The sequence below is a fragment of the Balaenoptera acutorostrata genome, chromosome 16 (assembly GCF_949987535.1).
Source record: "Balaenoptera acutorostrata chromosome 16, mBalAcu1.1, whole genome shotgun sequence".
Taxonomy (NCBI): domain Eukaryota; kingdom Metazoa; phylum Chordata; class Mammalia; order Artiodactyla; family Balaenopteridae; genus Balaenoptera; species Balaenoptera acutorostrata.
In genome coordinates, this window is record NC_080079.1 from 33237287 (window position 1) to 33254390 (window position 17104).

A 17104-nucleotide genomic window follows, 5' to 3' on the forward strand; every position below is an offset into this window, starting at 1 on the left:
TATATGGCTATTGTAGTAGAGAGAGATGTTAGGCCACCCTCTTCCCTCAAAAAAAAAAAAGCAGAGGAATTTAGAGACAATATTTCTACTCTGCCTACATGTGGGATTAAATTAATATATTAGTGCATGATTGGGGATACATACTTGCATTTCTATCCTGAAATTATTCCATTTGTTACAGTTACTCACTAATTACAGGCTTTTATGCTGCTGCCTTTTTTTTTTTTTTTTAATATTCATACTAAATCCCAAATTCTTCTGTATCTTACCTGTTTTTTCCATGCTTACGCCTGGATCCCTCCTGCACTCCACTACTGGAATATCTATTTTTTTAACCTGGATCTTCAACTCTGTTGTTTCCCTGGACTTATGTACTTCGTCTGGAATGTTACATCTCTTCCTCTCTTTCTTTTTTTTTTGTCCCCATGTTGACTGTTTTATGGGGGTTTCTGGATATCTCGGGGCCACCACAGGAAGCAGTTTGCAATGAGATCATAAACATTGCCGAAAAATCTGTTCATTACTGCAGCACTGTTTCTCATCCCCTTGACTTTCATCACAAGGTATCCCCTTCTGACAATAAATCATCTCTAATCATTTCTCAGCAACCTCAAGCCCTGCAGCGAAGAGTCACCCCAGACAGGAGTCAAACCTCCCAGGATTTGTAAGTACACTTGGCAAACCTCAGTTCTCGAGTTCTCAGTAGACCGTTGGGCTTAGGAAGTGGGTCACTGACAGACTGTGGGGGCAGCCATTTGGGGGAATGAACCAACCATTCCCAGCTTCTCTGAGGGTTTCTAGTTAAGGCTGTTTCCCATCAGCCAATGTGAAAACAGGTGGCAAGTAAATAAAGGTCACGGACTCTTGGGGGACAGAGGTAAAGCATTAACTTCCATATAGGGCAACTGGGAGCTGTGCTGACTGGTCTCATTCCTAGTGCTGTGATAGTGTAGAGGAAGGAGTGTTAATTCTGACTGGAGAGGAATGAATAGGGTTGATCCATTCATTTAAAAAAAAAAAAGTATTGGATATCTATGTTCTAAGCACAAAGGAGTAAACTCCATTCACAGAGGAAGGGGGTTCTGGAATAAGCATTGAAAGACAAATCGGGTTTGAGAGCTAGAGCAGGGAGGTGAAAGGTCTTCCCAGCTGAGAAAACCAAATGTGCCAAGGCCCAGAGTAGGTAGTGTGTTTGGAGAACATCGAAAAACCCCTGTGGCCACGGTGTGCAGTTCATGGAGGGAATGGAGACAAAGCTCAAGGAGCAGGTTAGGACCAGATTGTAGAATCCAGAATGCAACTGAAATAAATTTGGATTTTAGTCTGCATTCACTCAGGAGCCACTGAAGGTTTTTTTATTTTTTATTTTTTTTTATTTTTTATTTTTTTTAAGTTTTTTTTTTTTTTTTTTTAAAGATTTATTGATTGATTGCTTGCTATGTTGGGTCTTCATTTCTGCGCTAGGGCCCTCTCTAGTTGCGGCAAGCGGGGGCCACTCCTCATCGCAGTGCGCGGGCCTCTCACTATCGTGGCCTCTCGTGCTGCGGAGCACAGGCTCCAGACGCGCAGGCTCAGTAGTCGTGGCTCACGGGCCCAGTTGCTCCGCGGCATGTGGGATCCTCCCAGACCAGGGCTCGAACCCGTATGCCACTCACTAGCAGGCAGACCCCCAACCACTGTGCCACCAGGGAAGCCCGCCACTGAAGGTTTTTTAAATCAGGACTATACTGGGAGTTCCCTGGCAGTCCAGTAGTTAGGACTCGGTGCTTTCACTGTTGTGGCCCCCAGCTTCAATCCCTGGTCGGGAAACTAAGATCCTGCAAGCCACGCAGCAGTGGCCAGAAAAAAAAAAAAAAAAAGAGGAACACATTAATTGGATTTCGTTTTAGGTAGATAAAATCAGTCAACAGCATGGAGGGTGGATTTCAGAGACGAAGGACAAAGATAGTGGTTTGGAGATACGAATACAGCAAAAAAGTGGTGAGGGCCTGAGCTAGGAAAGAGTGGGTCTCGGGTGCATGGAAGAATATAAGATTATAAGATTATATAAGAAAATAAGATTCCCCAAGGAGATAGGGATAAAGGGAGAAGAGAACTGAGGATAGATCCTTGGGGGACCAACTTTTAAAGCAACAGAGTAGCAGCCAGCAAAGGAGACTGAGAAGGAGCAGGAGACACGGGCGAGGGTCTAGGAGCATTCACTTGTGTGCAACAGAGCAAGCAGTGTGTGGTCAGTGGTGCCCCTGCTTCAGAGAGGCCGAGGAGGACAGGAAATGAGAAATGTCCTCCAGGTGGCAACTGGAACAATCGTTGGTGACCTCTGCAGTGACAGTGCTGGTGCAGGCAGATCCTGTGTTAGGGCTGATGAGTCGGTGTGATGGTGAGTGGAAGGAGAAGGGGACAGGGAGGCTATAGATTCAGGGAGTAGCAGAGACGGGGGAGTTGTTTTTAGGATGCAGAGGCTTAAGCACATTTGTACTTGAGAAGGAGTTAACAGAATTGAAAGATGTAAGAGAGAAGCCGTAAGTTGAGGAAATAGCCCAGGGAAGGGAGTTTAGCCTGGCTAGGAGCAGGGAACCCTTCCTTACACATGGAAGTAGGGGCAGGAGGGGAGGCAAATTAAAGCTCTGCTCAGAGGCGGGGGAAGGACTCTGTGGAACCATGTCCAAACAGCATGAAGCCCCTCCAAAATTAGAGCCAGTCGGGGACCCAAGCAGCAAGGTTGCAGGACTGTTTCCAGCCGGTCTCCGCTGTCTGGGGTGAGACAGCAAGGCAGATAACAGGAGTAATCTCCCAGAGCTGAGACTGGCAAAGCAGCCACGGCGGCAGTAAAGGGGCTAAGGCATCCTAACGAGTCCAGGTTGGGTAAGAGACAGCAGCCAAATACAGAAACATCAAAATGTATTCATTTACCAACTGGAAATCCATCTGCAACTTTTAATTCCTCATTAGATACCTTCCTTCTGGTGGACAGATCCATCTACCAAAGTTTCACTACATTTGAATAAATATGTAAAATTAAATTGCCCCTTTGGTTTTAACAGAGAGCAGAACCTCTTGTTTCTAGGAACACTGACTCCACTTAACTTGTTTCTAGTCTCTCTCGCCCACATGCTGGAATTCACTGACATCCACTGAAAATGGTAGATGACTGGCTGGTTTGCAAAGTTTTACCTGCTACTGTTGTGTTTCAAAGTAGCAAGTAAACAGAACTGTGAACTGGTGCACAGTAGATGCTTCTTAAATATCTATCAAAAGAATAAATGAAAACAAGCTTTTATTTGTTGCCAAAACAGGTATCAGATTTCACAAGTAGTCCAGCTTTTTCCAGAGCCTGTTGTCAGAACAGACCAAATTGCCTTAGGCCAACTAACAAGCAAATAAAAATCTTAACCCCAAACATCACTGGGATAGAAATGCTTTCAAGAGTTTCAGAAAAATGGCATCCACGTTTAAAAGCAATTAATGAAATGTGTGTTGGCATGTAAAGAAACTCAAGGTAGTTTTGCTAAACAGTGAGGCAATTGAGATGTACTTTTAAAAATTATATATATACATGACAATTGCCTCATGCTCTCCAATGTATGTGACCAGAATATAATGTCTGTCTCTGACCTAAGTAACTTCTGATTATCCTTGATAATCTACATGTATTACCCTATGTTAAGAAAAGGACTCGATTAACTTTAAAGGGGGAGCATCTAGACAAAAAAGCTTGGCTATGGTAACCAAACGAAACTGAATAAAAGGACTGATCGTGACTTGCTTCTCAGAAGTTCCCCATCCCTGTGAATCTTAATTTGCTTATCACATGGATCTCCCCAAATTATTAGAGCAATAGCCAATAAAATACTTTTATCCCCACTGATGAGTAGGAAACACTACCCAAATGTTGATTTAGCTGAAATGGGTTTTTAAAACTCATTATTTAATTCCATCAGTGTTTGAGTCAATATTTATTTCTCTCACTTACAGATTTAGCTACCAAGCATTGTATAGCTATATACCGCAGAATGATGATGAATTGGAACTCCGAGATGGAGATATTGTTGATGTCATGGAAAAATGTGACGATGGATGGTTTGTTGGTAAGTGACATCGTACTTTTCTTACCAGTGGTGTATTGAAGGAAGAACTAGGCGTGATGAGTCATGAAAAGAGAACTATTCTCTACACAGAGAGAAGGGCCTTCTCAGTTCCTATACCACCATTAGGAACGATGAGCCACCCAGTTTATGTTTGCTCTCAGGGCAGTGTGGATGATACTAACATTGAACCTGACAACCAAATATGCCAACATCTACTGCATGGAAGGGCAGTTGCCAGCTTCATCCATTGAGTTCTGTTTGTATTTCTTTTTTTTTTGTCTGTGCCATGCAGCTTGCAGGATCTTAGTTTCCTGACCAGGGATGGAACCCAGGCCCCAGCAGTGAAAGCACTGAGTCCTAACCATTGGACCGCCAGGGAATTCCCTCTGTATTTCTATTGTGCATCTGTCTGTCCTACATTCGGAAATTTTAATTTTTAAAACGCCTGTGGAACACCACAAGAACACTTGAGCCTAGATTTCTGCCATGAAGCTCAAGCATATGTGTAGACATTCCAAAGACCTCACTTACTCTAGGCTTTTAATAACTTTCCTCAAAGCAACCTGCTTAATTAAAGGAGTCACTTTCATAGGATGGGGGAGAGAAAGATCAGAATTTGAGATTCTGTAACAAAACAGATGCTTGATATACTTTCTTACTGAAGTTCTCTCAACAAACAGCCTGTAAGACAAGAATTATCCTCTTTCCACAGATTCAGCAACTGAGGCCCAAAGCGGTTAGGCCCATCTCTCCCTGAGCCTCTGTTCTTTCTGCTCAGGCACAAATATAATGTTGGGAGCCATTGACACTCTTTGTGTCAGTTTACCCCTTTAAACAACTGGCTTTACCTTTATTTTCTTTCCAAAGAGCAACTCTTTCCTGATCTCCCTAGAGAAGCTTTGCTAAATAGAAATAATGTCAGCCCTGGGGCCGTGAGAACAAGGCCTCAACACAAATGGGAAGCCAGAAAGATTTGCCTTGGCCTCACCAGCCTCCTAGAAAGCTGCCCCCTCCTCCTCCCAGGGCCTGCAGAAGCTGGTGGTCCTCACCACGTTGAGGTTCTATTCAGAAGGAAACCAGATCTGAAAGCCAGCAACATTCTAGTGCAGTGCAAGTCCAACAGAAACATAATGCAAGGAATTCCCTGGCAGTCCAGTGGTTAGGACTCTGTGCTTTCACTGCTGAGGGCCCGGGTTCAATGCCTGGTCAGGAACGAAGATCCCGCAAGCCTCACGGCACAGCCGAAAAACAAACAAACAAACAAAAACAACCAAAATGCAAGCTATGTATGAAATTTAAAATTTTCTGAAAGCCACATTGAAAAAAGTACAAAGAAACCAGTGAAATTAATATATTAAGCCCAGTGCATTTGAACATGTCATCAGTATGAAAAATTGCTAGGGAGATATTTTACATTCTTCTTTTTGTACATAAGAATAAGTTTTTGAAATCCAATATGTATTTCACAGTCACAGCATCGCTCGATTCAGACCAGCCATGTTTCAAGGGCTCAGGAGCCACACGTGGCTGTCCTATTAGAGTGCAGGCTAGTAGGGATTTGTTAAACTCTTCCAGGAGTATTTACATTTTTATGAGAACTTGGGATGGGGTGAGGGGCATCCACCGGCAGCTAGGTAAAGGAAATATTTTAGATTCCTTAATTCCTCAAACACTTAGAAAAGTGGCCTTGTGTTCAGACTATGAAGAAAATAACCCAGGAGAGCTCATTTTTCTCATCCATCAGGAAAGGTGCTCACCACCCATATGGGCACATCTCTGGGCTTTACCATCTCAGTTCTCTGCAGCCTCCTTGACCATCCCCCTGGGGCTTCAGCTAGCCATTTCAGATGGCCTTAGCTTTGACACATTCTTCTAGCCTAGAAGTTTTACTTTGGGCAACAACTCCAACCCACTGGTAGTGGCTGCTTGAAGTGTGTTCAGCAGGATTCTGAAGCCCTATCCAAGCCAATCGGGGAAAGGATGCAATGATCAAATTGGGATGTCTGCTAATGAGAGGGTAATAATGACGCAACATCTATCTGCCACCCCACCCTTATCTCCCAGCTTTAGAGAGAGAATCCCAAGGGAAGGAACTATTGCTAGCGTAGGGATCCAGCAATGCTGGATGTGGAGCAGCCCAGGAAGGGCTTGTTCCCTGGTAGCTCAATGTTCCTGGCTCAGAGGGAACCCTGACAAGGTTGGCAGTGAAGACAGGGAGTCAATCTGGGGCCTAGGCACAGGCTCTGGAGGGAGATTTCCTTTTGCTGTGCAGTTACAGCCAGTGGACTTTAGAAATCCTACAGTTTAGAAATTCTAAATCCCCAGTACCTTGTTGTGTTGGATAACTGTGTTCATTCTTCCATAAAGGAGAAGTACTGGAAAGAGCAATGGGCTGGGAGTCAGAGACCTGGGTTCAAAGTCTGTCTCTCTGAGCTTGGGTTTCCTCATGTGAAAAAAATGTGGGAGTGTTAGAAATGCCTGCCTTGCTTATCACCCAGCATTATTCTGCAGCCTAAATGAGATAAGATAGGGGAATGTGATTTGGAAACTGTATGCCCTTCTACAAGCTGCAGGATTGTTATCAAGGACTGTCTCTGAACTCAAATGGGTGAGTCTTCTCACCGCGTGTATATGTTTTTGGTGTTTTTTTTTTTTTATAGGTACTTCAAGAAGGACAAGGCAGTTTGGTACTTTCCCAGGCAACTATGTAAAGCCTTTGTATCTATAAGAAGACTGAAAGCCACAGAGATGATTTTTATTGGAGGATGAAGCATAACTCATGAATTTGTCTCTTTATTTAAACATTGAGTCAGTAGGAAAACTAATGCAGTGGATAAAGAAAGAAGCAAAAGAGAGGACAGAGAAGTGCATTTAAAACCTGAGCCTGTCTAAGCTTACTGCGTGTATCAGACAGGGCTGAACCACGCAGAAAAGGAATGAGGCAAGTTGGTATTTACTCAGCTGCTTCTGGGAGCCACTCCAGCCCTGCCCTCTTCCCGCGCCCCCCCCCCCCCACCCCGCCACCCCCGGCTTGAGTAATCTGACCTGCAGCATGGTCCAGGAGCAGTTAGGCCAGAAATGCTTCTTGCTGCTTCAGGCTTGACCGGCTTTGGCTCAAAAGGGTCGTTTAGCCCGCAGGAGCCCTCGGAGCACCAGGCAGATCCCCAGTCATCCTCCAGGGCTCCACACAGACCCCCCCCAGCCGCCCCGGAGCCTGCCGGTCCCCTAGTGCTGTGAGAGGCCAGTCAGGGCTGCCAAGGCGATCCCTAAACAGTGGTGGAGACCCCGAACTACCCAAGGCCAAGTCCCTCACTGGAGGTGGGTGGGGAAATGGAGGTCAAAGTAGGCGCCCAGTGCATTCAGCCTGCATGCAGCAGCTTTGCCATTGACGCCCCCGGTGTTCAGCCAGAAAAGCACACAAGGTTTGCCCCTGGAGCAGGGTGGCCAGGCAGATAGTTAAATTTGTATTTCCAGGTGATTAAGTCAAGAAGCCCTGTAGCTTTTGAGGTCCCTTGCAGTGGCTCCTTCCCCATATCACTGGCTGTTATGAACGGTCACCTTGAGGGCAGCACAGTTGCATTTAGCAGAATGCCATTGCTACTCTTTCTTTTCTGGATTGTTTTAGGCCAGGACAGTTTGGGGTTGATAGGCCTATTCTCACAGAGAACCAAGGATGGTGTTCAGTGACTCATGTAACGTACACCCGTGTACACTGGATGCCAGGGGCCACTGATGAGCAAGGCACGCTCCAAGCCTTAGAAGAGGGTCACCGTGTCTCCATTTTCATTCCCCATGGGAGTCCAAGGACTACCCCAAAAGTAGGAACCCAGGGTTATGAGTCCTGACTCACCCTGTGAGGCTTCTCTTTAGAGCAGAGGTGCAGATGCAGTTGCCCTAAGAATGAGGCCGTGATTCTGCCACTCCCAGGAGGCCGGTCTTTTGTGGGGAACAGAGCCAAGGACAGAGGCGCCTGGGGTGTTCAGTCACAACTTTATCCAATTCAAGGATGCTTATTGGCCACTCTGTTAGACACCTTGGAGAGAGAAAGATAGAAATGACTCATTCCCTGCCTCCTGGGAACTTAGAGGTTGTTGGAGAGACAGACACACAAAAATACTAAATCAAGAGAGACTGTGATAAGTGCTAAGAAAGGTGTGAGAGAGGAAGAGATGAATTTTCCCTGAAGGGACCCTAGAAAGCATTGTCATATTTCTGTCTCCATTAGCTCACTTTGAACAACTAGGATGCTGGAAGAACCTTTGTCTGAGGGTGGTTTATGGCTGGAAATACTTGGAACTGTTTCCAGGGTCTTCAAGCTCTCATCCTGCCCACAAATACACATCCAAGGTCACAAATAGGAGTAGCAGTTCCAGGTTGATAGGGTGTGTACAGGAACCCTGACTCTTTGCATATAGCTCAGAACTGGCCTAGGACCCATGTCCCAGAGTCTGTATAAGCACGCAAAGTTTGTCTTCAGTGCCTCAGCTTCTCTCTCCACTACTCATGACCTCCGTCAGCTGCCCACCCCCATCAGAGAGCCCACAGTACCCTCCCCCTCCCTGGCCTTCAAAGCCTGCTCTCAGGAAAGCAACTGCCACTGACTCCTTCACAGTAAAGTATAAATGACTGATAAGAGGAAGGTGTTATTTCTTCCCAGAAACGCTGGCTTTTAACTAGAACAGAGCAGAGCCTTAATCCCAAGGGGAAAAAGGCTGTGGAACTAATGGTGGAGGTGGGGCTGGGGCTATAGGTGAGGGGGGATGAGCTTCCTGGGTAGAAAGGGACTTCTTGATATTCCTTAAGTAAGACTCAGTGCTTTGGAAGGTCCACCTCACCATCCAAGGGCACTCTGTTTCTGTCTCTCCTCCCCCTCCGAATATAGTTCCCCCTCCAAATACAGTTCAAGTGCATATCCCCATGCATTTCACATAGCAGCATCACGCATTTTGGAATGTATATTGGCTAATGTGTTTCCTGGTCTTTCTTAGATGCAAACCATTCATAACACGATCTTATCTGTTTTTTTTGAGGGGTGCTTATTGATTAAGTAGGTAAGTTTGAACACCTCTTTAAATACAGCTAGAAAATAAACCAATTTGTAAAGCCACATTTGCATATGATGCCAGCCTCATGACTTTGTATATCTCCAGAATCCCAGGTATGCCTCACCAATTTGCCCATCTTTAATAAACTCATCTGTTAAAATCTGCATCAAACTTCAGCTTCCCACATATGACACAACAAGGAACAAAGGGTTCCAACTGCCCCTTTGTCTTCAGACATTTAGTAATACAAAATACCTATTTTTATGCTGAGATATTTATACAGGTTTATTAATCACAACTAACTGGCGGCATGCCCTGCAACACATTTTGATAGATTAGCCATGCTTCTGGGTAAAGGCAAGCCCCACACTACTTAACTTTTGCAGTCTTTCTGGGATCAGTAAGAGAAAAAAAATCACATGCTTAAGAAGTGGGACTGTAAATATGTATATTTAACTTTGTATAGTCCATGTACCTACTTTGTATAGAAAAATAATTTTAAAAATTTGAACCGAAGGGGGAGTAAAATAAGGAAGTCATGAAGTTTTTTTGCATATTTAAATGAAGGAATTCCAAAATAACTTTACCTGCAGATTTTTAGCACAAAAATAGCCCTTGTAAAGTGTTATAATTTTAAATAATCATTCTTTCTGGGAGAGAAGGTAACTGTTATCTCAATTATAGTGGTTTTTCTTATTTTGTTTTTGATTTTTTTTTTTTTTTTTTTTTTGCAGTCCTATTTATCTGCAGTAGTATTCAGGCCTATTGCTAGAATAGGTTACTACAAAAAATATTATATTCTGAAAGAAAAATAACTGACATTATATATAACCAATTAAAGTATTGCCATTTAAATTACACACCAAGAGCATGTACTATGCAGACACAGATATTTCTGTTCATCTATTTTTCTTTATGCAGTGGATCGATCTGACAAATAGATGTTGAATTACTACATTGGCTGTACATGTTATTTAATAAACTTCATTCAGAATTGCGTGGCATATGTTTGTTCTTACCATTCATTGTTTCTTTCCTTCCCTTTCAAGTTTCTCAAATGAGACTTATATTCACCTCTTCAATGGTGCACACTCTCCTTTTCCATTCTTACTTGCATCTGGCTTCCCCCTCACTCCTTGAGGACACCACTTACTCTATTCTCCATAGGCTAACTCCATGACACTCTGAACTGATTATTGTTGACCATTTCACCATTCTTTCTAAAATGTTTGTTCTGATTACAAGAATAATGGCACATGTCTTTAAAAGCAAAAGTGACCATTATAAAATATGTATAATGGGTCTCGATTTACTCCACAAGACATGGGTACAGAAAATGAGACAGCACTTAGTTTTTCTAAACAAGTTAAATCTGGCTACGAGTCTAATCTTGCTACAGTGGGTGAAAATGCACTCTGTCCTTGTGTTCACTCCCAAACCAAGTGTGTCAAGGCTGTGGCACTAGGCATCCAGCCTCCCCTGACATCTCCATTTGGGGTGGGGCCTGCTACAGCAGCATGGGTCTGTCCCATAGTAGAAAATCCCAAAACTCCCACCCTGCCTCTTCTGATGCTGTCCTTCGCCCTTCAACTCAAAGCACCCATTTGCACTGCTACCCTTTTGGGGTGACTCGGTGGAATCTCCTTTGCTTAAGCCTTCAACAGTCCTGGGAGAAGGGTCATCTTCCAGGGGTCCGACAGCCTTGATACCAGGCCCTGAGTCACAAGCACTACTTCTGCCTTCCATCCTGTCCAACAAATCTATCAGCTCTACCTTCAAAATACCTTTAGAACCCAACCACTTCTATCACCATAGTCCAAGCCATTTTCTCACCTGGGTCATTGCAGTCGCTTTCCAACTAGTCTCCCTGCTTCCACCCTTGCCCCCTCTACCTTAGTCTGAACAGAGCAACCAGAGTGATCCCTCCAGCGGCTACTCCTCTCCCTCGGAGTGGTGCAATGGCCTCGAGTCCTGAGGACACTGCCCTGCCTCCTCTCTCACCTCTGCCTTTCTCATTGTTCCTTCCCACCACACAGTCCTTCCGGCCTCACACTCATCAAGCACGCTTCAGCTTTAGGGTCTTACTACGCTGCCCCCTGGGCCTGGAAGACCCTGCCCCCAGAGCTGCATGGCGTCCTTCCTTCCTTTAGGTCTTTCTGTTGCCCTCTCAGGGAGGCTTTCTCTGACCACTTTATATGTAATAGGATCCTACGGTCTCCACCCCAGCATTCTATCCCCTGCTCTTTTCCTCTGTGCTTCTCCAAACACTCATCACCATCTGATATTTGTCTTCACAATCAATTGTATAAAGTCCACGAGGGTAAGGATTCTGTCTTGCTGTTACATGCCCAGCACTGAGAAGAGTGCCCAACTAGTTGGCACTCAGCCAACTAGTTTGAGCAAACAAATGGTTTGAGCAAACAAATGAGTAAATAAATAAATGAATTAAATTAAGCAATGAACCTCTCCAGACCAGAGATCCTAGAACTCAGAAAACTGACACTAATTGTGAAAGCAGTGAACCATCATCATGTTACTTTCTTACAGCAGCAAAAATAACAAATTAATCTCTTTAAATATTCTGGGCTCTTACAAACATAGAAAGTGAAAGTTCTCTGTAATTAAAGTCACCTCCCCACAGAGATCACCTAACTAACTATCCAACGTATGATCCTCCAAGCTTTTTGCTTTGCACATACAAAACACATCTCTAAACAAATGCTTTAGACAGTCTTACATGTTTTCCCTGTTAACAATAGAACTTGGACATGTTTCCATAATTTACTTAACCACCCCCCTATTGGTGATGCAACAATTTGAGGTTATTGCCAGCTTTTTACCACAACAAACAATGCAGCATTGAGTAGAATTATTGGCTCAAAGAGCAGGAACATTTCAAACATTAAAGAAATACTGCCTTCCCCCAAAATTGCACCAGTTTACACTCCTACCAGATGTGTGTGTTTCCCCACCACCCAGCTGTCTACTTCCATGAAAGGCTCTTCCTTGGTTTGCCCACCTTTTCTGGCCAGCAGCTTCTCAGTCCCCTTTCTAGATCTTCACCACATCTCAGCCCTCTGTTATTTTCTCTCCACACATGCTCCTTCAGGAAGCAGACTCCCCACGACATAATTTGGCCCAAAGAGTCAATTGTCTGATGGCTCCTTTCATTGATAAGTAGTGGAAAACTAACATACTTGCTGGCATTGAGTCACATCCCTGGGAAGAAAGGAGCTGGAACTAGCCTCAGGCAGCAGTGAATCCAGAGACTCAAACTTTCTCTGTATTTGTCTTATTCTTGGCTCTGTTGGTCTTGTTTGGCTACATTTTCCCCTCCTGAATGCAGTAATAGGAACTACAGCTGCAGGCAGCGCCAGCCTCACTCTTCCAGTTCTCTAACTCTAGACCAGGCAAAAGGGCCTTCCTGTGACTTCCCTGAAAACAATTCCAGACCCTGGCAGGCCCGACATGGATATTTAGTGTTCCTTGACTCATCACTTGGGTTAAAGGGACTGGAGTGTGATCGCCAGGCCCACCAGAACATCATGGAATGGGGACAGGAGAAGGCCAGGCGAGGGGGTAGACTGCTATAAGAAGGCAGCTGGAGAGATAACTCAATGGTCCAAACTGGACTTTAGACATTATTGTGACAAACTTTGGAAAATGGGACACCATTTTCCTGTCCCAGGACAAACTTCAGTGTAGCTGAATGTTGGCTCTCTGTGCAGAAGCTCTGCTAACCAAGGTCTTGAGAAGGACACAGCATAGGAGGACGTCCATCCAGAGGAGGGGGCTGATGTGACCAAGGGGACATAGCACAACTGTATCACACACTAAAAGTATGATTCTTCTGAAAAGGAACAAAGATTGGTGTCTCAAAAGTCATGAAGTGTTTGGGTGAGTTGTATGTGGGTGTACTGGACAAGTCTTAGCATGTCAAACCTATCTCAGGGATACTTAGCGGAGGCCTATTAGGACAAACGAAAGAAGTTACTACTTGATAACAGGTAATTTGTGGAATGTATTAGGCAAGAAGGTGGTTCAGATCGAAAATATTTAAATAGGATGGATAAACCACAAGGTCCTACTGTAGTATATCACAGGTAACTTATATTCAGTATCCTGGGATAAACCATAATGGAAAAGAATATTTAAAAAAAAAAAAAGCATGTCTCTGTGTATAACTGATCACTTTGGTCCACAGCAGATTGGCACAACATTGTAAATCAACTCTACTTTAACAAAAAACAATTTTTTTAAAAGAGAATATTTAAAGAAAATTTAAGATGAACCCACAGATATAAAAGCCCTGATGAGATCATATGAATGACCACGTGACACTTCAGTTTATGAGGTCTCTCCTGGAGAACAACTACTCTGTTCTTCCAGCCCCCTCACTCTGGCATCATCAGAGGCAAAATACTGGGTAGATTGAGCCTCTCTGGCCCCTTCTGGCTTACTCATTTTTAAAGTGACTTCTGACAAACTCACATGAAACTGCAAAAGAGGTAGATCTGAGAATCATCTTCAAAATAGCATATATCATGTAGATTGATGAGAGCTTATATTATCAAGGTCAATGGATCTCAAAGTATGGTCCATGGACCCCTAGGAGTACCTAATCCCTCTCAGGAGATTCATAATGTAAACTATTTTCATAATAATGTTAAGACACTTGTGGTAGCCAGCTTCCAAGAACGCCTTCAGTGATCCTCACCTCCAGGTATTCACACCCTTGTGTGGTCCCCTTCTGCATTCTATCAGGGTTGTGTGACCAATAGAATATGGCAGAAGAGATGGTATGTCAATAACAAGTCTAGGCCATAAAAGCCATTGTGGCTTCTGTCTTTTGTTTGAACTACACTTTAGAAATAAGTAAGTCCTAGTTGTTGTGTTGGATAAATGTGCTAATTCATCCAAAAGGAGGCATTAACATGAACAATGGGCTGTGACATTTTTCACAGAACTAGAACAAATTATCCTAAAATTTATATGGAACCCATAAAGGACCCAGAATTGCCAAAGTGATCCTGAGGAAAAAGAACAAAGCAGGAGGCACAAACCTCCCAGACTTCAGACAATACTACAAAGCTACAGTAATGAAAACAGTGTGGTATTGGCACAAAAACAGACATGTGGGTCAATGGAACAGAATAGAGAGCCCAGAAATAAACCCACACACCTATAGTCAATTAATCTTTGACAAAGGAGGCAAGAATATACAGTGGAGAAAAGAGAGTCTCTTCAGCAAGTGGTGTTGGGAAAGTTGGATAGCCACATTAAAATCAATGAAGTTAGAACACACCTCTCACCATACACAAAAATAAACTCAAAATGGCTTAAACACTTAAACATAAGACATGACACCATAAAACTCCTAGAAGAGAACATAGGCAAAACATTCTGACATAAATTGTAGCAATGTTTTCTTAGGTCAGTCTCTGAAGGCAACAGAAATAAAAGTGAAAATAAACAAATGGGACATAATCAACCTTACAAGCTTTTGCACAGCAAAGGAAGCCATAAACAAAAAGAGAACCTACGAACTTCGAGAAAATATTTTGAATGATGCAACTGACAAGGGCTTAATTTCCAAAATATACAAACAGCTCACACAACTCAATAACAAAAAAAAACCCAACCACTCAATCAAAAAATGGACAGAAGACCTAAATAGACATTTCTCCAAAGAAGATACACAGACGGTCAATAGGCACACAAAAAGATGTTCAATATCATTAATTATTAGAGAAATGCAAATCAAAACTACAATGAGGTACCACCTCACTCTGGTCAGAATGGCCATCATTAAAAATTCTACAAATAACAAATGCTGGAGAGGGTGTGGAGCAAAGGAAACCCTCCTACACTGTTGGTAGGAATGTAAGTTGGTGCAGCCACTATGGAAAACAGTATGGAGGTTCCTCAGAAAACTAAAAATAGAATTACCATATGATCCAGCAATCCCACTCCTGGGCATATATCCAAACAAAACTATAATTCAAAAAGATACATGCACCCCTACGTTCATAGCAGCACTATTCACAATAGCCAAGACATGGAAACAACCTAAATGTCCATCAACAGATGAATGGATAAAGAAGATGTGGTACATACAATGGAATACTACTCAGTCATAAAAAAGAACAAAATAATGTCATTTGTAGCAACATAGAAGCAACTAGAGATGATCATACTAAGTGAAGTAAATCAGAAAGAGAAAGACAAATACCACAATATTGCATATGAGGAATCTAAAATATGACACAAATGAACCTATCTAGAAAACAGAAACAGACTCACAGGCATAGAGAACTGACTTGTGGTTGCCAGGAGGGAGAGGGGTGGAAGAGGGATGGACTGGGAGTTTGGGATTAGCAGAGGCAAGCTATCATATACAGAATGGACAAACAACGAGGTTCTACTGTATAGCACAGGGAACTATATTCAATATCCTGTAATAAACCATTGTCAACTGAAAAAAAATGCACAACCTAGAAGTTGAGAGTTATGTTTTAGTTGGTGGATTTTCTGAGGACTTCAAGCCCAGGAGACAGGACTCTCAGATAACTCTAAGGGACTGCTCCAAAGAGGCAAGCGGGGAGCCAGGATATATAGGAGTTTTGGCATCAAAGACCAGGTAGTCGGAACATCAAAAGATTATTGTTAATTAAAGAAAACCAGACATCTCAAGTTAACGAAATTAGTGCTTTTCTACGTGTGGGAAGATGCAAAGTCTGGGCTTACTGAAATCATTCCTTTGATGTGCTCCTCAGCTTTCTGGGGCCAGTATCCTGTGCTTTCTCATCCTGAGTCTCCTCAGGGTGCACCCTTGGGGGAGTGGCTGCAGCAGCTGACTGCTTGTTGACCAGCATTCTGTTTCCATCCTGAGTTCCCTCTGGGCTCACCGTCAAGGGCAGCTGTAATATGTTGGCTTGATAGCTGCAACATCCTTTGTTTACTGATACGGCAGGCAACATTTCTCCTTCACAGTCATAAATTTGACCAAGGTTTGGGAGACATTTCATGACCAATTTTTTGTCCCACATTGCTAGGAAGCTTATTCCTAGATCAGGCAAAGATTCTGTTGATATGCCACTCGAGGTGCTAATTTTGGGTCTGGCCCTGTCGACAATTTAAAATTCTCTGGATCTGTCTTACTAGTCTATTATGATCCAGAAAATGTTTTCCTTTGTTGCTTCTTCCTAGAATTACACTATTACAATTATTCTATGTAGAGTTTTAAGTGTGATCTATTTACTCAAGATGTTTAGCCATCATGAATTTTGTTGGAGACCTGTTTACACATTGGGTAAGAGACAATGATCTTATAAAATAGACAGGATATAAGTAATAGAGCCAGTAACATTAATAAAGTCATAGTGCAGCAGAGAGAGACACACACAAAGCATAAACAATTTGGAAACAAAGAACAAAACAATGATTAGTATAACTAGTTGTAATCCGGTTGCAATAAACCATCAAGTCCACAGGAGAGCCAGCTGGAGAAGCCAAATTTTGGAATGATAAGGTAGAGAGGAAAAAAGTATACTGTTGTAAACAAAGATAAAACATTTTATCAACTTGTTGTAGGTCATAGCATGAGGTAAGATTTTTCTGGAAAACAAAGATTAAAAGCCAGTATAGGAATTCCCTGGCAATCCAGTGGTTAGGACTCCAAGCTCTCACTGCCGAGGGCCCAGGGTTCAGTCCCTGGTTGGGGAACTAAGATCCTATAAAAGCCGTGTGAAGCAGCCAAAAAAAAAAAAAAAAAGTGCTGGAGAGGGTGTGAAGAAAAGAGAAGCCTCCTACACTGTTGGTGGGAATGTAAGTTGGTACAGCCACTGTGGAAAACAGTATGGAGGCTCCTCAGAAAAGTAAAAATAGAATTACCATATGATCCAGCAATCCCACTCCTGGGTATATATCTAGACAAAACTATAATTCAAAAAGATATTACATGCACCCCTA

The 17104-nt window shown here is 43.1% G+C and overlaps 1 protein-coding gene across 47 annotated transcripts in view; it reads left to right on the plus strand.

Moving 5' to 3' along the window:
- Positions 1–10139, plus strand: part of SORBS1 (sorbin and SH3 domain containing 1) — a 245264-nt gene extending 235125 nt beyond the window's left edge. For 32 of the 47 annotated variants that reach the window (XM_057531003.1, XM_057531007.1, XM_057531035.1 and 29 more), the window contains 3 exons: positions 606–664; positions 3976–4088; positions 6749–10139. In XM_057531003.1, the coding sequence (XP_057386986.1) occupies positions 606–664; positions 3976–4088; positions 6749–6816 (240 nt within the window). In that variant the 3' untranslated portion in view covers positions 6817–10139. Of the gene's footprint in view, positions 1–473; positions 665–3975; positions 4089–6748 lie in introns of all 47 variants that reach the window. The other 15 variants (XM_057531032.1, XM_057531001.1, XM_057530988.1 and 12 more) reach the window with 1 other exon arrangement.
- The last annotated feature ends 6965 nt before the right edge of the window (positions 10140–17104 follow it).